The following is a 24,465-nucleotide window of genomic DNA, read 5'->3' on the forward strand; positions in this document are numbered from 1 at the left end:
GGCTCGGCGACACTGACTGACTGACTGACGGGGATTGTCTCCACACCCAGTTGGCCAAGAGCCCCCAGGGCTCGGCACAGAAACACTCGGAGCCCCTGTGGTGGCTTAGCCTCGGGTTAACCCAGGCTTGGGTTAAACCTCCAAGCTGGGTTAAAGCCCCTGCTCCTGCACACCCCTGTCACACACCCCGGGCTGTGAAAGGGTTTGCTGTGAGACAGGAATGAAAACACATAACCAAACTTACCTCAGATGACCTGCAGGTCCTGCTGCCACTGGCCACGAGGCAGCAGTGGCTGAGGTAACGCATCGGCTCAGCTGCACCAAACACACTCCTGCTGCGGCTTGGCACCCGACCCTGCTTTGTGCAGGGCACAGCCAGGCCCAGGCGCCTCCCAGCAGGGACATGGGGCTCAGGGCCCTGCGTGTGCCAGCTGTGACGAGGCACCACTCATCAGTAGGGACACAATGGGGATCTAAACCTTTTATTTTATATTAGATAGCCAAAGGCTTCGACAACCCACCAAGTGTCCGTGGGTTTAAGCTGCTGGGCCACAGTGCCCTTGGGAGCTGCTCCCTATCCCACCTTCTCCTGCAGGAGCAGCACTCTCCTGTCCCATGGCAGGGCCTCTCCCTTGCCCAAAAGCTTTGCAACCCCAACTGCACCTTACTCTGTTTCAATAAAATGCAGAAAACACCCTAAAGCTCTCCTCCCCACCTCAGAACAAGCGCAGGTGAAGGAGTCACAAACAGCTGCCAAGAACTGAATTCCTGTCAGTTTTCACTTGATCCCAGGCTTTCCTTCCTGCTGGGGGGCACGGCGACGTCCAGCACCGCAGTCCTGAGGTAGAAGGTGTTGCTCCAACGAGGTCCTGCTGCAAGCAGCTGTCCGCCGCGCACGGTCACGCTGGCGCTCCCTGCCTGTGCAGCTCCTCTCCGTGAAATAAAGCGTTTCCTTGGGCAGCACTGGCGCTCCGGGCTGTCTCCACCTGATCCGCCGTGTCCGGGAGCACGTAGCCCTTCCCCGGGGAAACGCCGGCCCTCAGGGCTGCTGGCCAGCTCCGCGTCTCGTAGAAGGTGCACAGGACATCAAACACTGTCAGCGCACACAGGGCTTGGTCACACGCGTGCCGTGACAGCGGTGCCAGCGCTCCACACGCCCACCAAACACGGGAGAGGTGATGGCAGCTGACCCAGGGGAGCTCCCCCAAACAACACCTGGTGAGCTGCCCGCTCACCTGGGGCAGACAGGTGTTTTGGACTGGACTGTAGGGAGCTCGGGGCAACGCAGTGGCTGTGTCAACATCCAAAGAGCAGTGTGTCCCCACCACTCTCTTGGCTGACATGTGCCACCCCCCTGTAGAGAGCCACAGCTGCTGTGCTGCCACGAGCACTGCCAGGCAGGGAGACCCCAGCCCCCGGGCACCTCCTCTGCCTTCTGTCCACAGAGAGGCCACACACTCCTCAGGCCAGGGCTAAAAGCTTCAAGGAGCTGGCCTGGGCCACGAGCCCCTCTGCAGGGACCAACAGAGAGGCATTCCCCTTGCAGAGGTGAAGGAGCACGAGCACACCCTCTGCTGTGCCCAGGAGTGCCAGCCCACGGGGGCACAGGACACCAACACCCTGCCTGCCACTGTCACACTTGGCTGAGGTGGCCTCAGGAGTGCCAACCCTCTGTGGCCTGAGCCCAGAGCAGCCCCAGAGCCGAGTGTGCGCGCCTTGTGCATGGGGAGCAGGGCACACAGCCAGCCCTGTGTGGGAGCCCCCAGTGTTGTGTGAGCCCCCAGCCCCCTCTGTGAGCCCCCAGTGCTGTGTGAGCCCCCAGTGCTGTGTGAGCCCCCAGTGCTGTGTGAGCCCCCAGCCCCCTCTTTGAGCCCCCAGCCCAGCAGCCCCTCACCCTGGTTGATGGCCAGAGTCTCGCAGTGGTAGTTCCTGGAGTTGGGGGCTCTCACCATGTACTCTCGGATGGGCAGCCGGGCAGTCTGCAGGCGCTGCTCCCGTGCCCTCCGCAGGGTCAGCTGCTGCAGGGACACACGGACACACGGCCTCAGGGCCGCCGGACAGACAGACCTGCCCCGGGGCTCACTCTGTGCTGCCGCAGCCTCTCCCAGCTCGCTGCTGGCTCCAGGCAGAATTTGAGGGAAAAGGGCTGGGTGTGGGATGTGCAGGCAGAGCAGTGGATGTGCCTGCTGACAGGGCAGGATCACGCACCTTGTGAATGCTCTCATCCACCAGCCCTCCCAGCACATACACCTTGCTCGGGTCGATGTCCTGCAGCACTGCAAGGAGCAGCAGTCACCCCACGGCACAGCCCTCCCAAGGACAGCCCTGGCAGAGCCTCCCCACCGCAGGGGCTGCAGCCTGGGGCACACGGCTTCCACCAGCACAGATTCAGCACCACATCTGAGCACACAGAATGGCTCATGCCACATGAGACAGCCCAATGAGGAACAACTTGCCTGAAGCATGGAATGGCCTCAAACAGAAATTTCTAAAAGTCAGCCTTTTGCCCCGGTTCTCCCTTTGCTAAAGGGAAATACTTACCGTTCTCAGAGTCAGGAGTGAGATAAACAATGGCCTCCAAAGGAAACAGGTCCAGGTAACTCTCAGGAGTTGTATCCATCTTAAAGCCACAAGACAGAGTGAAGCAGCTCGTTAGCCTCAGGTACATCTGCCAGAACAAAGCCCTCCCAGACACAGAGACATCCCAGCACTGACACTGCAGCTTTGGACACACAAACTGCTACAGGTCTTGTAGATCCTACAGATCTCCATGAGATCTCCAGAGATCCTAGAGATCTCCACAGATCCTACAGATCTCCAGTGACCTGGGTTTTTCCTTTTCACTTGGACAATGTTCCTGTTCTAGCAACTGATCGACACACCTAAAAACTCCATTAAATTCTCTCCTCCTCAGAAGACCTCGGGGTGCTTTGAGAAAGGGAGAGCAGCAACAACGGACTAGATGTACACGAGTCGCAGAGCCCGGGGCTGGGCTGTGCCCGACCCCCGGCCAGAGCCTCACCAGGTACCGCTCGAAGCCGTCGTTCATGCGGAAGCACTGCTCGTAGATGGGGGTGCCGGCCGCGAAGCCGGTCAGGCACAGCCAGAAGGGCCGGGCGGCGCGGCGGTTCGCGCCGTAGAGCCGCCGGATCTGCGAGGCCAGGCGGCCGCTCTCCTGGGGACGCGGCGGCACGGTGACCGGGCTGCGCTGCGGAGCCGCTGCCGAGCCCGGCCCACGGCAGCGGCAGGCCCGGGGCGGCTCCGCCGAGCTCCCGCCGCCCGCCCGCCCGCGGCAGGGACGGGCACACGCGGAGGGCAGCGCGTCCGGGACCCCCGAGCGGCCTGCGCGGGACCCCCCGGGACCCCCCACGGGCAGCCTGTCCGGAACCCCCCGAGCGGCCCCCGGGACCCCCCGGGACCCTCCGAGCGGCCCCCGGGACCCTCCGAGCGGCCCCCGGGTAGCCTGTGCGGGACCCCCCCCGGGCAGCCTGTCCGGAACCCCCCGAGCAGCCCGCCCGGCACCCCCGCACCTTCTCGCTCATGCCGCCGCCCACGCCGAGGTCCACGCAGAGCCGCGGCCCCGCCGCCCGCGCCTGCAGCAGCCGCTCCGTGGCCAGGGCGGCCGGGACCCTCCCGCGGCGGAGGGACGGCGGTCCGGGCCCGCCGGGGCCGCTGCCGAGCGCCGCTCCCGGGCCGTCCCCGTTGCCGTCCCCCGCTGCCCGCCGCGCCCGGCGGCGCTGCCGCTCCTTCCGCCGCTTCCCGCGCCGGGCGGCGAGAACGCGCTGCCAGCGCCGCCGCTTCCGCAGCGCGTTCCTCTACAGTGGGAGCGGGCACCGAGCTCAGCGGGACCGGGGCGCTCCGAGCACTCACCGAGCACCGAGCCCGAACCCGCCGCATGCACCGAGCACCGAGCCCGAACCCGCCGCACGCACCGAGCACCGAGCCCAAACCCGCCGAACGCACCGAGCCCGAACCCGCCGCACGCACCGAGCCCGAACCCGCCGCACGCACCGAGCACCGAGCCCGAACCCGCCGCACGCACCGAGCCCGGCCCCGCCGCGCTGCCCGCCCGCCCCGGGCTGGGGTCGCCCGCGGCCGAGGGCTCGATCCGCAGCAGCCGCAGCGCCTCCGCCACCACCGCCGGCTCTGTCCCCGCCTCCGCCGGCTCCGCGCCCGCCGCCGGTTCCGTGGCCTCCGCCGGCTCCGCGCCCGCCGCCGGTTCCGTACCCGCCGCCACCACGGCCTCCATCGCGCCGAGGCGCGGAAGGGGCGGGCCCGGGGCGCTCCGTCCGTCCCCCCGCGCTGCGGCACCGCCCCGGCGGGTCGATCCCGTCCCCGCTGCCGCCGGGCCCCTTGTCCCGCTCCCGTGCCGCTCCCGTGCCGCTCTCCGCTCCCCGTTGGTTTGTCGCCGTGCGGAGTCACCGGCTCACACAAGAGATGCCACCGGCCTGGTCAGCTGCGGACAGCTTCCCAAGGATGCTCCTCCATCGTGCACCCCTGCTTTGTATATTCCAATTCTTTTATGGTTATTCTTCCTTTTTTGTCCCGTTATACTGTGCCTATGCAGATGGGCATAAGCAGATGGAACTTAGATAACTATTGGCATCTGGATAGGCAATGAATCACAAAAAGTTATTTCTGATTTGGAAAAAGTGGACGAATTGCATGACCAGCACAACTGTCTGGCTGGAACTGCAGGAAGCCAAGTGCCTGCTGGCTGGCCAGATCGTGAGCAGCAGCCCCGAGACAGCTCTGGAAATGTGCATCTCCTGACACTCTGTGGTGACAGGCTCAGTATCTGAAATGGGGGAATGTAAAGGGAGGATGTAAATCAGAGCTGACCCAGCTGTGACCTGCTGTCCTGGCTGCAGGCAGGGCAGGAGGTGGAAGGCCCTTGTCAGGGTCAGCAGTGCCAGCAGCACTGGAGGATCAGCATCACCCTCTCCCTGAGAGCAGAGCGGGGACCCCAGCCCCAGGGCACGCAGGGTGGCCAGGCAGGCCCAGTGCTGGGTGCTGGGGGATGCAAGGCAGACGAGGGACTCTGGACCTGGTTCACATGAGAGATTTGATAACAGAGTGCCTTGGCAAAAGCAAAAGAACTTGCAATCTTTGGATTGCAAGAAGATTCAATCAGACAGGTTAACTGGAAAAAGAAAATCCCATCAAACTCTGCAAAAGCCAGAGATGATGTTGTATGCATAAGTTTGTGTCTGTGGCTGTAACCCGCTCACCGCAGTACACATTGCTGGTCTCCCTAGGACAGTGTATAAACATTTGTATGTGGAGACCCTGGGGGCATCCCCCAGGCTGGGCACAGAAGCAGCATCCCCCAAAAGCTGTCAGGCCCCACTGGCTCCTTGCCCTGTCCCTGTCCCTGTGTCTGTCCCTGTCCCTGTCCCTGTGCCTGTGTCTGTCCCTGTGCCTGTCCCTGTCCCTGTGCCTGTCCCTGTGTCTGTCCCTGTGCCTGTCCCTGTGTCTGTCCCTGTCCCTGTCCCTGTGTCTGTGTCTGTCCCTGTCCCTGTGTCTGTCCCTGTGTCTGTGTCTGTCCCTGTCCCTGTCCCTGTGTCTGTCCCTGTGTCTGTGTCTGTCCCTGTCCCTGTCCCTGTCCCTGTCCCTGTGTCTGTCCCTGTGCCTGTCCCTGTCCCTGTCCCTGTGTCTGTCCCTGTGTCTGTCCCTGTCCCTGTCCCTGTGTCTGTGTCTGTCCCTGTCCCTGTGCCTGTGTCTGTCCCTGTCCCTGTGCCTGTGTCTGTCCCTGTCCCTGTGCCTGTCCCTGTGTCTGTCCCTGTGTCTGTGTCTGTCCCTGTCCCTGTCCCTGTGTCTGTGTCTCTGCCTGTCCCTGTGTCTGTCCCTGTGTCTGTCCCTGTGCCTGTCCCTGTGTCTGTCCCTGTGCCTGTCCCTGTGTCTGTCCCTGTGTCCCCAAGCTGCTCCCTCCCCATTCCCCGATCTCTGCACTGCCCCAACACCAGGGTGACCCCGGCCCTGGGGACAGAAGCAGCTTCCCCCAAAAGCTGTCAGGCCCCACTGGCTCCTTGCCCTGTCCCTGTGCCTGTCCCTGTCCCTGTCCCTGTCCCTGTCCCTGTGTCTGTCCCTGTCCCTGTGCCTGTCCCTGTGCCTGTGCCTGTCCCTGTGCCTGTCCCTGTGCCTGTCCCTGTCCCTGTGCCTGTCCCTGTCCCTGTCCCTGTCCCTGTGCCTGTCCCTGTGCCTGTGCCTGTCCCTGTCCCTGTGCCTGTCCCTGTGTCTGTCCCTGTCCCTGTGCCTGTCCCTGTGCCTGTCCCTGTGCCTGTCCCTGTCCCTGTGCCTGTGTCTGTCCCTGTGTCTGTCCCTGTCCCTGTCCCTGTGCCTGTCCCTGTGTCTGTCCCTGTGCCTGTCCCTGTCCCTGTCCCTGTCCCTGTGCCTGTGCCTGTCCCTGTGCCTGTCCCTGTGCCTGTCCCTGTCCCTGTGCCTGTGTCTGTCCCTGTGTCTGTCCCTGTCCCTGTCCCTGTCCCTGTGTCTGTCCCTGTCTGTCTGTCCCTGTCCCTGTCCCTGTCCCTGTCCCTGTGTCTGTGTCTGTCCCTGTCCCTGTCCCTGTCCCTGTGCCTGTCCCTGTCCCTGTCCCTGTCCCTGTGTCTGTCCCTGTGCCTGTCCCTGTGTCTGTCCCTGTCCCTGTGTCTGTCCCTGTGTCTGTGTCTGTCCCTGTCCCTGTCCCTGTGCCTGTCCCTGTCCCTGTCCCTGTCCCTGTCCCTGTCCCTGTGTCTGTCCCTGTGTCTGTCCCTGTCCCTGTCCCTGTCCCTGTCCCTGTCCCTGTGCCTGTCCCTGTGCCTGTCCCTGTCCCTGTCCCTGTGCCTGTCCCTGTGTCCCCGAGCTGCTCCCTCCCCATTCCCCGATCTCTGCACTGCCCCAACACCAGGGTGGCCCCAGGCTGGGCACAGACAAACCTGGGCCCTGCCTGTGTGTGTGCCTGGGAGCTGCTCACCTCCCTGCACGGCTGGAGCAACCAAACTCCTGTGCAGGGCCCTTGGTGCTCCCTCAGCTGGGCTTTACCAGCAGCCATGGGGGCTGGAATGTTTGTGTGCCACAGCAAATGGGATTGGATCCCCATCAGCGTCCCACAGCAAAACAGGATTGGATCCCCATCAGTGTCCCACAGCAAAATGGGATTGGATCCCCATCAGTGTCCCACAGCAAAATGGGATTGGATCCCCATCAGTGTCCCACAGCAAATGGGATTGGATCCCCATCAGTGTCCACAGCAAAATGGGATTGGATCCCCATCAGTGTCCCACAGCAAAATGGGATTGGATCCCCATCAGTGTCCACAGCAAAATGGGATTGGATCCCCATCAGTGTCCCACAGAAAATGGGATTGGATCCCCATCAGTGTCCACAGCAAAATGGGATTGGATCCCCATCAGTGTCCACAGCAAAATGGGATTGGATCCCCATCAGTGTCCCACAGCAAAATGGGATTCTGATCCCCATCAGTGTCCACAGCAAAATGGGATTGGATCCCCATCAGCCTCCCTGGCTCTCTCCATCGCTGACAGCCCAGCTCACACCTGTGTGGCATTCACATTCTCTGAACAATCCCTTTGCCCAGGATTTATCTCCTGGGAAGCTCAGAAGCCTCAGAGAAGTGTCTCCAGGGCTGAGCGAGGCAGGAAGAAGTTCATTTCTCCTGATAATGGGGCAATAAATTCTCTTTCTCTGAAAGATTCAGGTGTCCTGTAGTTGCTATCTCAGTGTGAGTACCTCATTCCTTTCTTAAAAAATATCTCACATGCATCGTTTCTATTTTAACATTATGTTATAACATAAACTGTATTTAACACAGTAATTAATTAAGAAAATTAATACAGTGTAACATAACACATATAATACAACACACATATAACATTCGTTTGAATATTTGCGAAAAGCCAATCACAAAATACTCATTTTTCACAGTTTCCTAGCAGAGCACCCATGTTAGCCTGAGGCACCCTGAGGCTCAGATAGTGTGCAAACCTTGAGACAAGAAATGCTGGCTTAGAAATGCCCTGGAATGATCAGACATTGCTGAGAGAGAAATGGAGCCAGAAACAAGTTACAAAGGATGGCCTTGTAAATAAGACTGGATACTGTGGGGAAACAGAACTGTGAAAGATGCACTGTAGTGGGACCCACAAGGGGTAATTTCAGATAATTGGCTTTAAGGCATCTACAGCACAGTGTGGCTAAAGCTGACAGGCTAAGAAACTCTTACAGAGTACTGCAATTAACAAATAGTTAACTTCTGATCGTGATGGAGTGAATTATAACATCTGCTCTGTCTCACTCTTCTCATGAGACTGAAAATGGAACAAGAGTTTTTAAAACACCTCCCAGTTGTCCTATCTCTGGGTCAGAAAAAGGCATTATCCAGCACCAGAGGAGGGGCTGGTGCTGCCCTGGGGCTGTGACACATCCACCCTCAGGCCACCCGTCCAGCACCCTCCAGCTGGGGCCAGACCAGGGAAGCCTCTCCACACTCCTCTCTGCCATTCAGATTTTAGTAGCAGCTTCCACACTCTCAGGACACGCTGTTTAAAAAAAAAACATACTGACATTTAATGTGTTTATAAAAATATTATGTCAGTTATGTTTATAAAAACTTAAGGGGAAATATCCACAGTCCACTCAAGCAGTGGGTTTTGTGGGGAGGAGGAGCCCTGACCTTCCCTGGGTAGTTTTGGAAAAAGGCTGGTGCTAATTGTCTTAAGGAGAGCAAAGGGTGCTGGCCCGAGGGGCTGTCCCCAGGGCACAGCCCCCATCCACACCTGTCCTACATTGTAAGATGTGTGTGTGTTCCATTCGCACCTGTCAGAGCTGGGGCAGTTCTCTGCTGTCCATGGGGCAGTTGTTCTTTATCTCTCCCACAGCCAATCCTCCCTCCAGGAGCTCTCTGCTGTCCATGGCCCATTCATCATTAATCACCTTCTGCCCATGGGCCATTAATTATTGTCTCCTGTCCATGGCCAGGGAGTGTCCCTGCAGGGCTGAGCCAATCCCACCATCCCACGGGGAGATGCCCCGCCCAGGGGAGGAGCCAAGCATTCCTGCCTGGATCCAATCTGAGCTTTGGGACACCCCAGCAGCCTCTGCCCCCTGCATTGCCAGAGGAGCAGCTTTCTGCTGCCCTGCATGGCCAGAGGGAGCCCAGGCCCATCTGCAGCAGCCCTGGAGCTGCAGAGGAAAGCTCCCCCCTTGTGCAGGGTCCCTGCTGCAGCAGAGCCACAGCTGGGGCTGCAGGAGGGCTGAGCCCCCGTGGGATGGGGCTGGGGCACCCCCTGGCACTCAGGGGCAGGGACTGTGAGCACTCTGGCTGCGGGCTGTTCTGTGCTATTGCATTTGTATTGTTAATTTTCCTGGTACAGAACTGTTATTCCTGCTCCCATGTCTTTGCCTGAGAGTCTCTTAAATTTCAAAAGTACAATAATTCGGAGGGAGGGGGATTGCATTTTCCATTCAGTTCAGCTCGGCTCAGTTCACTTCCATTCAGTTTGGCTCGGTTCCATTTGGCTCAGCTCAGCTGGGCCGGCTCGGTTCGGCTCTGTTTGGTTTGGTTCCGTCCGGTTTGGCTCGGCTCGGTCCGGTTTGGCTCAGTTGGGCCCAGCTCGGTTTGGTTCTGTCCTGTTCGGCTCGGTTCGGTCCTGTTTGGCTCGGCTCGGCTCGGCCCGGCCCGGCTCGGCTCGGCCCGGCTCCCTCTCGCGGTGCCGCTCCGATCGGGCCGGGCCCTGAAGCGCCGCGCTCATGTGGGGCGGCGAGCACGTGACCGCGTGGGCGGGGCCCGGGGCGTGCCGCGCAGGCGCAGTGTCGCTCCGGCGCGGCAGGGGCGGGGCGCGGGCGGGCCCGCGCAGGCGCAGTGCGGCGCGGCGGCCGGCAGGGGGCGGACGCGGGCGGGCGCTGCCGCCGCCGCCATGAGCACGGGCCCGGGGCCGGAGCCGGGCCCTCAGGCAGCCCCGGAGCCGGGCCCGGAGCCGCAGCCCCGCAGCCACGCCGACCCCGCCGACCCCGGGCCCGCCGCTCCCGGCGGCCTCTTCGCCTGGCTGCGCGGGCGCTGCCTGGGCCGCGGGGCCGCCGTGGACCCGGCGCGGGACACGTTCGGCGCCATGACCGGGCTGTACGGCGCCATCCAGCCCGCCGACTCCGTGTCCCTCAGCACCCGCACGCACGGCGCCGTCTTCAACCTCGAGTACTCGCCCGACGGGTAAGTGTGCCGGATCCTGGGGGCGGCGTGCTGCGGCTCCCCGCCAGGCGTGCCCGCCCAGGCGTGCCCGCCCAGGTGTGCCCGCCCAGGTGTGCCCGCCCAGGTGTGCCCGCCCAGGTGTGCCCGGGGTCCCGAGGCGCAGGGCCCGTTCTGGTGCCCAGGTGTCGTCGCTGTGTCCATCAGCAGCACCCCTGGGCTGTGCTTTAAAGGACTAGGGCACGCACCTGGCGTCAGGTGTCGTGCTGTGCCTCTCCCAGCTCACCTGCAGCGGTGCCTCTCCCTGTGCAGGAGGAGGGGATGGGGGTGACAATCCGGCTCCGGCTGCTGCCGGCGGCGCCCTGGTGCTGATAAATGTGTACTTTGCAAGGTTTTAGTGAAAAACCCCACTGGCTTGCAGATGAACCTTTGATTCGGTGCCACCTGTCCTGTCTCAGAGCCCCTGGGAGGTGTGAGCAGAGGCAGCAGGTGACGCAGGTGGCGGGCAGGACCCACCACAAACGCGGGGTTTTGTGTTGTGCTCCCCGCAGCTCGGTGCTGACCGTGGCCTGTGAACAGACTGAGGTCCTGCTCTTTGACCCCATCTCTTCAAAGCACATCAAGACTCTCTCGGAAGCTCATGAAGACTGTGTCAACAACATCAGGTGGGTCGGGAGGGACCTTTTGACACAGCTCAGCCTATGCCTAGGCAGTAGAGTTTAAATGTTATAAATGTTACCCTGTCTTGGGGTAGAGCTGGAAATAGCAGGAGCAGGACTCTAAAACTATCACTGTTTTTTTCATGTAGTATTTTTCCTTTTAAATTCAGGGGTTTTAAGTTGTTCTGGTAATAGATTTTGAGGCGTGATTTTAAGGTATCTTTTAATAGTATTCCAGCTGCTCTTCAGTCAGATTCTCAAAGCAAAAAAACCCACTCCAAAACCCCAAAGCAACAACCAACTACACAGCAACAAAAAAGCTTCAACCAATAACTAAACACAAGCAAAGAATCCCAAGAAAATTCTGAGTGTTTTCACTCAGAAGAGCCAAATATGATGTAGGGTGCTGTGCTGTGTCCATCAGATAAGTTGATGTTTTTCGCAAGCTGGTTGTCCTTTTTTACCAAAGACTGACGTTTTACATCGGTTTAGGCTGGATTAAAACGTGTGTCTGTGTGACACAGAGGAGCTGAGCTCTGTTCTGCACATTTTATACAGCTTTACATGGAGCCTTGTTCACGTCTGTGAGCAGCACTGCAGGTGCTGCAGGGGTTCCTCGTGGTCAGCACCAAAACTGCTTACTGTTTACCAAAGTTTGGGGTTCTTTTCCTTGACAGTTGGTTGCTGTTGCTGTGGTGTAGCTCTGGGCCTGAGGGATTTTTAGTGTGTGTTTTCTGGACGGGTGTCTTGTTCCTTTTACCTCAGGTAGGGCTTTTTTTAGTGGAGTGCCTTCACCCAGTGAATTCCAGGCATGAGCCAGTGTGCCCTGTCCTTCTGAAGCTGAAGGCATGCCTGAGTTCCAGTGGTGCTCACCTTTGATCTGCAAGCTCTGTGATTCCGTCCGTTCATTTTCTCACTGAGCCGAGTCACTTGTGCTGGCGCGTGCTCCAGCGAGGCCTCGTCCTCCCTCGGTGTGTTTGGAAAGCCTTGCATTTGCCTCAGGGAGCTCCAGGCTGTGTTTATTCTGTTGATTTCCCAGCTGTGCTGCTGCCAGCCCCAGCGAGCTGAGTGCTGTGCAGAGGGGAGCAGGCTGAGTGACCGTGGGGGTTCTGTCTGAGCACCTGCTCCTCTGCTGGTTTGGCTCTCGTGTGGCTGGCACACAATTCATTGCCACACAGACCCCCTAAAAAACCCAAGCCAAACTCGTGCTGTGCCTCTGTGCTTGCTCCAGAGGCACTGCTGGTTCGTACCCCAGCAGTTGTGCCTGCAGTGAGCTGCTGCTGGTGCGTGCTCCGTGCTGAGTTCAGAGGGGCTTTGGGCTGCTCTCTCTGTTTTGCCTACTTTGGCTAGTTCAGAGGGGTTTGTTTGGGCTGCTCTCTGTGCTGAGTTCAGAGGGGTTTGTTTGGGCTGCTCTGGTGTCTCTGCTGTCTCTGCTGAGTTCACAGGGGTTTGTTTGGGCTGCTCTCTGTGCTGAGTTCAGAGGGGTTTGTTGAGGCTGCTCTGGTGTCTGTGCTGAGTTCAGAGGGGGTTTGGGGCTGCTCTGTTGTCTGTGTGCTGAGTTCAGAGGGGTTTGTTTGGGCTGCTCTGGTGTCTGTGCTGAGTTCAGAGGGGTTTGTTGGGGCTGCTCTGGTGTCTGTGCTGAGTTCAGAGGGGTTTGTTGGGGCTGCTCTGGTGTCTGTGCTGAGTTCAGAGGGGTTTGTTGGGGCTGCTCTGGTGTCTCTGTGCTGAGTTCAGAGGGGTTTGTTGGGGCTGCTCTGGTGTCTCTGCTGTCTCTGCTGAGTTCACAGGGGTTTGTTTGGGCTGCTCTCTGTGCTGAGTTCAGAGGGGTTTGTTGAGGCTGCTCTGGTGTCTGTGCTGAGTTCAGAGGGGGTTTGGGGCTGCTCTGTTGTCTGTGTGCTGAGTTCAGAGGGGTTTGTTTGGGCTGCTCTGGTGTCTGTGCTGAGTTCAGAGGGGTTTGTTGGGGCTGCTCTGGTGTCTGTGCTGAGTTCAGAGGGGTTTGTTGGGGCTGCTCTGGTGTCTCTGCTGAGTTCAGAGGGGTTTGGGCTGCTCTGGTGTCTGTGCTGAGTTCAGAGGGGTTTGTTGGGGCTGCTCTGGTGTCTGTGCTGAGTTCAGAGGGGTTTGTTGGGGCTGCTCTGTTGTCTGTGCTGAGTTCACAGGGGTTTGTTTGGGCTGCTCTGGTGTCTGTGCTGAGTTCAGAGGGGTTTGTTGGGGCTGCTCTGGTGTCTGTGCTGAGTTCAGAGGGGTTTGGGGCTGCTCTGGTGTCTCTGCTGTCTCTCCTGAGTTCAGAGGGGTTTGTTTAGGCTGCTCTGGTGTCTCTGTGCTGAGTTCAGAGGGGTTTGTTTGGGCTGCTCTGGTGTCTGTGCTGAGTTCAGAGGGGTTTGGGGCTGCTCTGGTGTCTGTGCTGAGTTCAGAGGGGTTTGTTGGGGCTGCTCTGGTGTCTGTGCTGAGTTCAGAGGGGTTTGTTGGGGCTGCTCTGGTGTCTGTGCTGAGTTCAGAGGGGTTTGTTTGGGCTGCTCTGGTGTCTGTGCTGAGTTCAGAGGGGTTTGTTTGGGCTGCTCTGGTGTCTGTGCTGAGTTCAGAGGGGTTTGTTGAGGCTGCTCTGGTGTCTCTGTGCTGAGTTCAGAGGGGTTTGTTTGGGCTGCTCTGGTGTCTGTGCTGAGTTCAGAGGGGTTTGGGGCTGCTCTGGTGTCTGTGCTGAGTTCAGAGGGGTTTGTTTGGGCTGCTCTGGTGTCTGTGCTGAGTTCAGAGGGGTTTGTTGAGGGTGCTCTGGTGTCTGTGCTGAGTTCAGAGGGGTTTGGGGCTGCTCTGGTGTCTGTGCTGAGTTCAGAGGGGTTTGTTGGGGCTGCTCTGGTGTCTGTGCTGAGTTCAGAGGGGTTTGTTGGGGCTGCTCTGGTGTCTGTGCTGAGTTCAGAGGGGTTTGTTGGGGCTGCTCTGGTGTCTGTGCTGAGTTCAGAGGGGTTTGTTGGGGCTGCTCTGGTGTCTGTGCTGAGTTCAGAGGGGTTTGTTTGGGCTGCTCTGGTGTCTGTGCTGAGTTCAGAGGGGTTTGTTGAGGCTGCTCTGGTGTCTCTGTGCTGAGTTCAGAGGGGTTTGTTTGGGCTGCTCTGGTGTCTGTGCTGAGTTCAGAGGGGTTTGGGGCTGCTCTGGTGTCTGTGCTGAGTTCAGAGGGGTTTGTTTGGGCTGCTCTGGTGTCTGTGCTGAGTTCAGAGGGGTTTGGGGCTGCTCTGGTGTCTGTGCTGAGTTCACAGGGGTTTGTTTGGGCTGCTCTGGTGTCTGTGCTGAGTTCAGAGGGGTTTGTTGAGGCTGCTCTGGTGTCTCTGTGCTGAGTTCAGAGGGGTTTGTTTGGGCTGCTCTGGTGTCTGTGCTGAGTTCAGAGGGGTTTGGGGCTGCTCTGGTGTCTCTGCTGTCTCTCCTGAGTTCAGAGGGGTTTGTTGGGGCTGCTCTGGTGTCTGTGCTGAGTTCAGAGGGGTTTGGGGCTGCTCTGGTGTCTGTGCTGAGTTCAGAGGGGTTTGTTTGGGCTGCTCTGGTGTCTGTGCTGAGTTCAGAGGGGTTTGGGGCTGCTCTGGTGTCTGTGCTGAGTTCAGAGGGGTTTGTTTGGGCTGCTCTGGTGTCTGTGCTGAGTTCAGAGGGGTTTGTTGAGGCTGCTCTGGTGTCTCTGTGCTGAGTTCAGAGGGGTTTGTTTGGGCTGCTCTGGTGTCTGTGCTGAGTTCAGAGGGGTTTGGGGCTGCTCTGGTGTCTCTGCTGTCTCTCCTGAGTTCAGAGGGGTTTGTTGGGGCTGCTCTGGTGTCTGTGCTGAGTTCAGAGGGGTTTGGGGCTGCTCTGGTGTCTCTGTGCTGAGTTCAGAGGGGTTTGTTTGGGCTGCTCTCTGTGCTGAGTTCAGAGGGGTTTGTTGGGGCTGCTCTGGTGTCTGTGCTGAGTTCAGAGGGGTTTGGGGCTGCTCTGGTGTCTGTGCTGAGTTCAGAGGGGTTTGTTGAGGCTGCTCTGGTGTCTGTGCTGAGTTCACAGGGGTTTGTTTGGGCTGCTCTGGTGTCTGTGCTGAGTTCAGAGGGGTTTGTTTGGGCTGCTCTGGTGTCTGTGCTGAGTTCAGAGGGGTTTGGGGCTGCTCTGGTGTCTGTGCTGAGTTCAGAGGGGTTTGTTGGGGCTGCTCTGGTGTCTGTGCTGAGTTCAGAGGGGTTTGTTTGGGCTGCTCTGGTGTCTGTGCTGAGTTCAGAGGGGTTTGTTGGGGCTGCTCTCTGTGCTGAGTTCAGAGGGGTTTGTTTGGGCTGCTCTCTGTGCTGAGTTCAGAGGGGTTTGGGGCTGCTCTGGTGTCTGTGCTGAGTTCAGAGGGGTTTGTTTGGGCTGCTCTCTGTGCTGAGTTCAGAGGGGTTTGGGGCTGCTCTGGTGTCTGTGCTGAGTTCAGAGGGGTTTGTTTGGGCTGCTCTGGTGTCTGTGCTGAGTTCAGAGGGGTTTGGGGCTGCTCTGGTGTCTGTGCTGAGTTCAGAGGGGTTTGTTGGGGCTGCTCTGGTGTCTGTGCTGAGTTCAGAGGGGTTTGTTTGGGCTGCTCTGGTGTCTGTGCTGAGTTCAGAGGGGTTTGTTTAGGCTGCTCTGGTGTCTCTGTGCTGAGTTCAGAGGGGTTTGTTGGGGCTGCTCTCTGTGCTGAGTTCAGAGGGGTTTGTTTGGGCTGCTCTCTGTGCTGAGTTCAGAGGGGTTTGGGGCTGCTCTGGTGTCTGTGCTGAGTTCAGAGGGGTTTGTTTGGGCTGCTCTCTGTGCTGAGTTCAGAGGGGTTTGGGGCTGCTCTGGTGTCTGTGCTGAGTTCAGAGGGGTTTGTTGGGGCTGCTCTGGTGTCTGTGCTGAGTTCAGAGGGGTTTGGGGCTGCTCTGGTGTCTCTGTGCTGAGTTCAGAGGGGTTTGGGGCTGCTCTGGTGTCTGTGCTGAGTTCAGAGGGGTTTGTTGGGGCTGCTCTGGTGTCTCTGTGCTCTCCTGCTGCCCCACAGGGCGCCCTGAGCTGTTCCCTCCTGCAGGTTCCTGGATAACCGTCTGTTCGCCACGTGCTCCGACGACACCACCATCGCGCTCTGGGACCTGAGGAAGCTCAACACCAAAGTGTGCACGCTGCATGGCCACACCAGCTGGGTCAAGAACATCGAGTACGACACCAACACCAGGCTGCTCGTCACCTCGGGCTTCGATGGCAACGTCATCATCTGGGACACCAACAGGTACAGGGCTGGGCTGCACCGTGGGCTCTGTGCAGCTCACCAGCACAGGGACACCAGCACAGGTGCAATGCACAGGTACCACCAGCACGGGCATCACCAGCACGGGTACACAGCACAGGTGCACCAGACAGAGCCTCCCTCCCAGAGTGGGGCTCCCAGTGTGCTCTGAAACACTGGGACCACTTTATAGCCGTTACCAAGGTGTGAAAAATGCCAATCAGTTGCTTTTAAAATTTTAAAAGTTTAATAGTAATGAAATGGTTATCAATATAGTAATATAATTAGAGTGATAATAAGTTGGGCAATTTGGATTAGGATAATATGAGACAACAGAAACAAAATGTTATGGACAGTCTGGGTACCTTTTGTGGGAAAAATAAGCCCGAAAAAGAACCTCGTTAACAGAGGATTAACCCTTAAAAGCAACAGCCTGTTGCATATCCATACACCTCATCCATGATGCATAAATCCCATTCAAACACAGGATTCTGTCTGGACACTGTCAGCTGCTTCCTCTGAATCCTGACAGCACTTCCAGAGCTGAGTGAGGCAGGAAGAAGTTTATTTCTTTTGATAATGGAGCAATAAATTCTCTTCCTCTGAAAGATTCAGGTGTTCTGTGGCTGCTATGTCACTGCAAGTCCTTTCCTTAGGAAAAAAATACCTTACATAGCACAGTTTCTATTTTAACATTATGTTATAACATAAAACTATATTTAACACACTACTTAAGAAAATTAATACAGCATTACTTTCTAACGTAACACATATAATATGCATTTGAATGTTTGCAAAAAGCCAATCATAAAATATGCATTTTTCACAAAGAGCTTGCATTGCCTCTCTGGCAGTAGTAAATGGTTAGAAAAGAGCTGCTCTTGCCACATGCCAGCACGTAGTTCTTCCTTCCAGAGGAGGTTCTGTCCTCATTGCTGTAGTTGTGGGAAGATGTGACTTCATCCATTCCATTAAAATGTAGGATAAAAGACAGTGCTTTAAAAAACGGTTTTGGGGTGAACAAAATGAATGATGCTTGGCACATCCTGGACCCTTGTGGACACAGTCAGGGCCTGGAGCTGCAGCTGACCACATCCCTCCTGTGCTTGTCCTGCTGTCCAGGTGCACAGAGGATGGATGTCCTCACAAGAAGTTTTTCCACACCCGTTTTCTGATGCGGATGAGGCTGACACCAGACTGTTCCAAAATGCTGATCTCCACCTCCTCCGGTTACCTTCTGATTTTGCACGACCTTGACCTAAACAAGTCTTTAGAAGTTGGCAGCTACCCCATTTTACGGGCCAGGAGGACCACGTCGAGCTCAGGTGAGTGCTGGGAAGGTGCGGCAGGGCCTGTGCTGTGGGCTGCCCTGTGGGGTGCTCCTGGGCAGCAGCCCACCTGTGCTGAGACACCTGTGGGCTCACCTGTGCGTGTGTGTTTGCAGATATAACGTCGTCAGGCTCCTCTGGCCCTCGAGCTGTGGGCTCACCCTGCCACCAGAACAACTCGGGGCCGCCCTCCGAGAAAACCCTGTCCCGGCCCTCCCAGAGAGAAGGTAGGAACAGATCCCGTAACAAAGAGGTTAATGAAAAGAAACCCTGGACTTTGATTTGCTGTATCCAAAAGAGGCTGGGGACAATAGTGAAGAACTGCTTTTTTGTCCTGTGGTTTTTTAAGGATGGCGTTGCTGAGACTTGTAGTAAACCATTAAAATCTCATTGCACACCAAAGCCCGGGGATCTAATCAGTCAGGTTTTATATCTGAGAAATCTGGTAAAAGTAACAAGATCTGTATTTTATGTTAGTATGTTGTTGTTTCATGGAGGTGGTCCCTTTTCCTCGTGTTTTTCCGTGAACAAAGTTTGTGTGAATGTTCTTTCAGGGAAAAATCCAGAGAATCAGCATGAATTTGCCAAATGGGTGAATACTTTGTGCATCCCTTGTAATTTGAAAGAATGTAATGTTAATTTTCAGCTATTGGGGTTGTGAGATGCTGAAGCATACTGGTGAGGGGAGGCTTACCTGGATGCCAGGGAGTGATTTACCTGGGAGTAAGGGGAAGAAGGGAGAAAAGCTGCAAACTGAGCAAGTGTTGGGATGAATTTGGAGAGCACATCATACAAGTTTGAGAATCAGCAAATCTTATAAAAACCTCACTCGTTAGATTTTGCTGTAATACCAATGAGGAGCATGAGTGTGGAAGGTTTGTGTCGTTGACAGTGCGGTGGGTTCAGTGCAGGTCTTGGCACTCCAGTTTCACTAAAAGGAGCTGTTTGAAGTGGAGACTGAGCCCGTGGGTGTTGGCTCAGGGTTCCTGTGACCCTCTGAGTCTCCGTGTCCTGGCAGCCACAGGTGTGACCCCATGTCAGCAGCAGGACTGGTGGGAGAGCTGGAGGTCACTGTGTGCGTTTCACTGAGACTCACAGGTAATTCCCTTGCAGGGGGATCGCCTAGGAACAGCCTTGAGGTGTTAACACCAGAGGTTCCTGGAGAGAGAGACCGTGGTAACTGCATCACATCACTGCAGCTGCACCCCAAGGGCTGGGCCACGCTGCTGCGCTGCTCCAGCAACACAGATGACCAGGAGGTAACACACTGCCTCGAGCTCTTCTTCCAAATATGTGCTTTTGGGTTTTTTCTTAAATGATCTTCCTGCTAGAACCTGCTTCAGGCCTTTTTCTTGATGCAGGAAGTCGTGAGACCAGCTGCAGTTCAGCTGCAGGCTGCAGATTCTGCTCCTCTAACTTGAGCAGCAGTAGGCAATAATACTGGACCAATAATAAAATGTTTTAGTTACTTTGATTGCTGATGTAATTTGAGGTTCATTTGGTTTTGCTGGGATTGTTTTCTGTCTCTGTGCATTTATTTGGGTTTTTTTGTTGTTGTTGAAGAAAGTCACTCTTTGTAAAGGTAACCCTTTACACAACTGTAGAGGACCAAGTGGAAGCTTAGCAGGTTGGTTATAAATTTTAATGCTGGCTCTGCAACAGTCAAACTGATGTACAACACAGAATTTTCGTAACATGCAAAATGTTGCATTGGATCAGTTGGTACTGGTACTGGTGATTGAGTTGTAATTTCTCTTAGTCCTAGAGTCTGCCTTATTCTGCTTTATTAATGCTCATTGGTACTTTTCCTGTTGTGGTTATTTCAGAAGGATGCATGAAACAGAGCTAGGAGTGCTTGTCTTGGGGCTGAAGTAGAATCAACACAATATAAACTTTGTCATTGATTTTTTTTTTTACATTTGTTCTGATATGAAATAATGAGATGACAGGGATCCTTAATGTGTCTCAAATAACAAACTGGCTTGCAGAGCTGTTCATAACCTTCCTTCAAAAGTCTGTTACCCACTTGCTTCAAGATTCCATTCCTTTTGAAGTCAAAGGCATAAAATGCCAGTGATCTGCTCTGAGGTACAGTCAGCTGAATCTGACTTTATAGACTTAATTTAAATATTTACTAAATTAGAGCAGGTGCCTGGCCAAAGGATTAGGCTTTGCTCTCTGCAGATGAAACCTAGATTGGAAAGATTAAATCTGGCACCCATTTAATCAGAACAGCAGTTTTAGTGCTGGGCAGCTGCTTTGCTTGGGTGGCTGACAGGGAGGGAGGGAGGGGGATGCTGGGCAGTGGGAGCAGGCCAGCAGGAGCATGTCCCACCTGTTCACATGAGCTGCCGTCACCCGTAGAGGTGCGGGGGGAGGGAATGTGTGTTTGCCGTGCTTTACTTCTCTTTCAGTGTCCCTTTCTCTGCCTCTCCCTTTAGTGGACTTGTGTCTATGAATTCCAGGAAGGAGCCCCGGTGCGGCCCGTGTCGCCGCGCTGCTCGCTGCGCCTGACGCACTGCATCGAGGAGGCCAACGTGGGCCGGGGCTACATCAAGGAGCTCTGCTTCAGCCCCGACGGCCGCATGATCTCGTCGCCGCACGGCTTCGGCATCCGCCTGCTGGGCTTCGACGCGCACTGCAGCGAGCTGGTGGACTGCCTGCCGCGGGAGGCCAGCCCGCTGCGCGAGATCCGCTCGCTCTACTCCCACAACGACGTGGTGCTCACCACCAAGTTCTCGCCCACGCACTGTCAGATCGCCTCGGGGTGCCTTAGCGGACGCGTCTCCCTCTACCAGCCAAAGTTCTAGGCACGGCAGCGGCCCCCCTGGATGGACCTTGGCGGGTTTTCCTTCAGCTGAGTGGAAGTGTGCTCTCTCCAAAGCCTCGGAGCCCAGACAAGTGGCGGCTGCTGTGCCTGGATGTCACCTGGAAGGATTTTTTAGGCCAGCACCACGGGGATCTGGGTCCTGCATCTGTGAGCCCACAGCCCTGCCAGCAGACCTCTGCTCCTGCTGATCCTGTGCCATCGGGCTGCTGTCCTGCTGTGTTTGTACCCTGGTACTTGATTGTTGCCTTCAGCACAACTCCAGTGGGCTGTCTGGAGCAGCGCAGAGGGGCCGGTGCCCAGGTACCTCCTGTCCCACAGGAGCTGGACTGCCTCACCTCTGCTTCCTCTTCTGTCGCTGAAGCAACTCTGTGGTGATTAGTAGATAATGGACTGCTTGTCTACGTAAGCAACACGGTTAGTTACTCCCACCAAAAAAAAAAAAAAGGAAAAAAAAAGAAAAAGGAATTTTGCTTTCATTTCTATGTTAATGTGGTTGTCATTGGCTAGAACAATGAGTCACGGTGTGGCTTAGGCTGGCAGGAGCACTGGAGGTCACCCAGGCCCACCCCTGCACAGGCAGGCTCCCCCTGAGCCCCCCACTCACCCTGGCCCAGAGGCTCCCTCTGGGTTTGTGCAGCACGGCAGCTCTGGCCCCCCCTCTGCCAGGTGTCTGTTGCAGAGTGCTTTCCACGTCTGAATCATGGTGGCTGTTTGCTGATGCTGGATATTTCCCACCTGGCTGTTTCCCCACACACACCTGGCTGCACTCTGTGTGTGGGGGAAATTCATTTGGATGTGTCCCTGGTATCACCAGGTGAGCCTTTCTCCCCGTGTGCTGTCAGTCTGGGAGGGGATTAAAAGCAAACCTGCCAACAGTGGGATGTGCCTGGATCTAACCAGGCTTGTCATCAGGTGTGGAGCACGGTACTGCTCACGTTGGAGGGGAAGCTGTATGGGGAGCAGCTGAGATCACTTGGTTTGTTCAGCTTGGAGGAGTATGAGATCTCGTGGTGCTCCTGAGCATCCTCCTGTGGGCCAGTGGAGGGGCAGGTAGTGACCTCTTCACTGCTGTGACAAGGGACAGGAGCAGGGCACAGCTGGGGCTGGGCCAGGGGAGTTTGGGATGGAGATCAGGAAAGGTTCTGCTCCCCCAGAGGGTGACTGCTGGCACTGCCCAGGCTCCCCAGGGAATGGGCACGGCCCCGGGGCTGCCAGAGCTCCAGCAGAGCTTGGACAGTGCTCCAGGGATGCCCAGGGTGGGCTCTGGGCAGGACACGGGTGGCACTGGGTGACCCTTGGGTCCCTTCCAGCTCAGGGGATCCTGTGGTCACACCCAGAGTAGGAATGCCAGATTTCAGCCCTTGAATTAACAGAGCTGACCTTGTAAATGCACAGGTGTTGTACATCCACATCAGTTCATAACGTTCTCATCACTTACATGTTCCAAGATGAGGTTTTTTAGTGTTTCACTGAAGTTTTGCAGACTAGTCACACACTCAGTTCAGCAGGGAACTTTACCTGAAAGGACTGTCACCTGCTGGTGTTCAGGTACACTCTCTGGCTCAGCAGAGCACACTTGTTCAAAGCTGACTCTTACAAAGCCTTTTGCAAAACGTATTTGGGGATAAAGACAACATACGTGGATGTGAGAGAGCTGGAAAGGTAAGCCTGAGGACCCTCCTGTAGCTTTGTATTTATGTGGGTAGTATACCCTGGTGTTGGTGCAGAAATCATTGAAACTAAAGCCTCCTCTGCATTATGACAGAAGAAAATCCCAAGTTTCCTCTTTTGAGAAATTTCTTTGGTAATGCAAAGCCTTTAGTTTTGTGTGCAGGGTAATCTGAGGGCAAACATCCCTTCTGCTGGCCCGGGCCTGCACTGGGGCAGGTGGGTCTGCCGGGTTGTGGAAGCCCTCAGGGCATTCCCTTGGCTGTGGCTCAGCGCCCTGGGAGTGCAGCGTGCAGGAAACGTGGGGACGAGCCTGGCACGCAGGCTTTTCATGCAGAGGAGGAGCTACAGGGAGTTTGTGTGGGCCAAGCTGTTTGGGGAAAGGCACCCAGGTCCTGCCCAGGACTGCAGCCGCTTCTCCCCAGGCATTTGCTGTCCCACTGCCAGGCTGCTGTTTCTCACCTTATTTAATGTCTTGTTACACATCATGGAAGGGACTACAGGGACACTTGAGAGAACCTTGGGGTTCTCCCGGGCTTGCACAGTGTTTGTTTTGGAGGTGAAGGAGCACCCCCATGACCGAGGGGGTCCTTGGGAGGCTCTGTCTGTGTGTTTCCAAGGCTGTTTTTGTTTTCCTGTCAGAACCTCCTCAGACTGGTGGATCCCTAGTGACTGTAACGCTATGCCTGTGAATATGCACTGAGTGTTACCTTTTTAATTCTACCTCATGATACGCTGTGTTTTACACCAGTATTGTGCTGAGCTTTGGACACTCACCTTTCTGTACAGAGGACCATGACCCCGAAGTGACAGATGTGTGACAGATGTGTCACCACCACTCCTTGACAGCACCTGTGGTTGGCTGGCAGGCCCTGCCTGGCTCTGGGACTGGCAGTCACCCGGTGGAGGGGTTTGGTCACCTTGATGCTTTTGTAGCGTGTCCAGCAGATGCATAAAATGACAGAATCTGTACATGTATGCTGTAGAAATATTACTTAGTTTTTCCAATAACATTTGTAATAAGTTTGAATTACAGTAAGTAGGTAGTCTTAGATTTTGGTCATTCGATTGATTACTCGTTTTCAACAAACTTGGAAGTTTTCCATGAAGGCTTTACCATGTTTTACCTGTGAAGGTCACTTCTCAGTGGCTTACAGCTGACATGCCTCACAGTCATGTGGTGGTGCAAGTGTTTTCAGTTCTCTCTCAGTAGCATTACTGAAACAATGAAATTATGTGTTGGTGAGCTTTGGGTTATTTCTAGGTAGTCAAACAAAAACAAAAAAGCTGATCTTCTAGTTGTGTTTCAAAAAACTGAATGCTCAACCTCGAGAAGCGTACAAAACTGTGAAACAACTGTAAGGAACCGTTTCCAAGGGAGGAGGGACTGCGCTGACAGAGGGGCGGGTGGCTCACGGCAGGGCTGGGGCGGCAGCGCAGGAGGGATTCGCGGCGTGCCTGGCGGGGCTGGTTCTGAGCTCTGTGGGTGCTGTGGCGGCTTCGCACGGTGAGCTCCCGCCGCCAGGGCCGGTTCCGCTCCCGCCGCCAGGGCCGGTACTGGTTCTGCTCCCACCGCCAGGGCCGGTACTGGTTCTGCTCCCGCCGCCAGGGCCGGTACCGAGGCCGGTTCTGAGCTCTGTGAGCACTGTGGTGGCTTCGCACGGCGAGCTCCCGCCGTCAGGGCCGGTACCGGGGCCGCTCCCGCCGTCAGGGCCGGTACCGGGGCCCGTTCTGCTCCCGCCGCCAGGGCCGGTACCGGGGCCGGTTCTGCTCCCCCCAGCCCGGAGCGCCCGCAGTGCCCGCGCCGGGACGGCACCGCCGCGCCATGGGGATAGAGGACAAGCACAGCGGTGCCCACACACACACACACACACACACACACGATTGTTTGCACTCGTGGAGTCTTGGGGTAAGGACAGCTCGATGCCTACCACCAGAATGAGAATGTAAACATCAGTTTCTTGGGGAGGGCGGGAGGGGTCTTGGTTAATTTAGTGGGCTTTGTTTCTGTTTGTGTTGTGGTTTTAATTTGGGTAGCACTGATGTGGAGAAGGTTCTGACATCGTAATACATGGGTCTGTTGCTCTATAAACTCTTATAGGACATATAAACTCTTGGGAAAAAAGAAATACACTTGCCAAATGGAAGGTTTCAAAAAATTTAGTTTACAAGATCCTAAACAGTTGGAGAGAAAGGAAGAAGTCAACGACCCATCATGTTTTTAACCTGTAGGAAACAGAAGCTTCTCATTGGCTGATCTTAGTCAAAGGTGCATTTTCTAAAGCACTAAATATCCTCAGTTAAGTATAAGGTTTTTAATACAGAAACAAATTGTGCATGTAGAGTATTTTGAAATACCTGAGATTTCCTAGTAAAAATTGTAGCCTTTTAATACCGTATATGAAGTATCAGAACTGCTTTGGAAGTATTGTACTTACAGCCGTTCAGTAACTTACTATTTGTGGACAGTTTCTCTTGCTTGCATAATAAACATTTAATAATTCACTGAATTGAAACGTATTTTATTTATGTTAAAATCGGCCATGCTGGCTCTTGCACGCCCCCTAAAAATTAAGAGGAAAAACACTTTTAGTGCTTAGATGCTGCCA

General features: G+C 56.0%; 2 protein-coding genes across 2 annotated transcripts; one reads left to right on the forward strand and one right to left on the reverse strand.

Moving 5' to 3' along the window:
• Positions 1-466: 466 nt before the first annotated feature.
• TRMT10B (tRNA methyltransferase 10B) lies at positions 467-4,249 on the reverse strand. Its single transcript, XM_063181408.1, has 7 exons — positions 3,920-4,249; positions 3,531-3,815; positions 3,023-3,175; positions 2,542-2,620; positions 2,209-2,276; positions 1,895-2,018; positions 467-1,093 (listed from the first exon to the last, which is right to left on the reverse strand). The coding sequence occupies exons 1-7, from the start codon at positions 4,247-4,249 to the stop codon at positions 900-902; spliced, it is 1,233 nt and encodes a 410-aa protein (XP_063037478.1). The 3' UTR covers positions 467-899.
• Positions 4,250-9,914: 5,665 nt separating this feature from the next.
• DCAF10 (DDB1 and CUL4 associated factor 10) lies at positions 9,915-23,384 on the forward strand. The gene is made up of 7 exons (XM_063180460.1): positions 9,915-10,204; positions 10,732-10,845; positions 15,836-16,033; positions 17,153-17,355; positions 17,475-17,585; positions 18,472-18,617; positions 19,800-23,384. The coding sequence occupies exons 1-7, from the start codon at positions 9,915-9,917 to the stop codon at positions 20,166-20,168; spliced, it is 1,431 nt and encodes a 476-aa protein (XP_063036530.1). The 3' UTR covers positions 20,169-23,384.
• Positions 23,385-24,465: the final 1,081 nt, after the last annotated feature.

Source organism: Melospiza melodia, chromosome Z, assembly GCF_035770615.1.
Source record: "Melospiza melodia melodia isolate bMelMel2 chromosome Z, bMelMel2.pri, whole genome shotgun sequence".
In the NCBI taxonomy this organism is placed as follows: Eukaryota; Metazoa; Chordata; class Aves; order Passeriformes; family Passerellidae; genus Melospiza; species Melospiza melodia.

What these genes read in the sequence shown, in the direction of transcription:
- TRMT10B (XM_063181408.1), bottom strand. Translation starts at nt 4,249, where the DNA reads ATGGAGGCCGTGGTGGCGGCGGGTACGGAACCGGCGGCGGGCGCGGAG. An exon ending in GCGGCGGCATGAGCGAGAAG is followed by an intron (nt 3,176 to 3,530) that starts GTGCGGGGGTGC and finishes CCGCGTCCCCAG; the next exon opens with GAGAGCGGCCGCCTGGCCTC. An exon ending in TGGATGAGAGCATTCACAAG is followed by an intron (nt 2,019 to 2,208) that starts GTGCGTGATCCT and finishes GTGTCCCTGCAG; the next exon opens with CAGCTGACCCTGCGGAGGGC.
- DCAF10 (XM_063180460.1), top strand. Translation starts at nt 9,915, where the DNA reads ATGAGCACGGGCCCGGGGCCGGAGCCGGGCCCTCAGGCAGCCCCGGAG. An exon ending in CTCGAGTACTCGCCCGACGG is followed by an intron (nt 10,205 to 10,731) that starts GTAAGTGTGCCG and finishes TGCTCCCCGCAG; the next exon opens with CTCGGTGCTGACCGTGGCCT. An exon ending in CCGGCCCTCCCAGAGAGAAG is followed by an intron (nt 17,586 to 18,471) that starts GTAGGAACAGAT and finishes ATTCCCTTGCAG; the next exon opens with GGGGATCGCCTAGGAACAGC.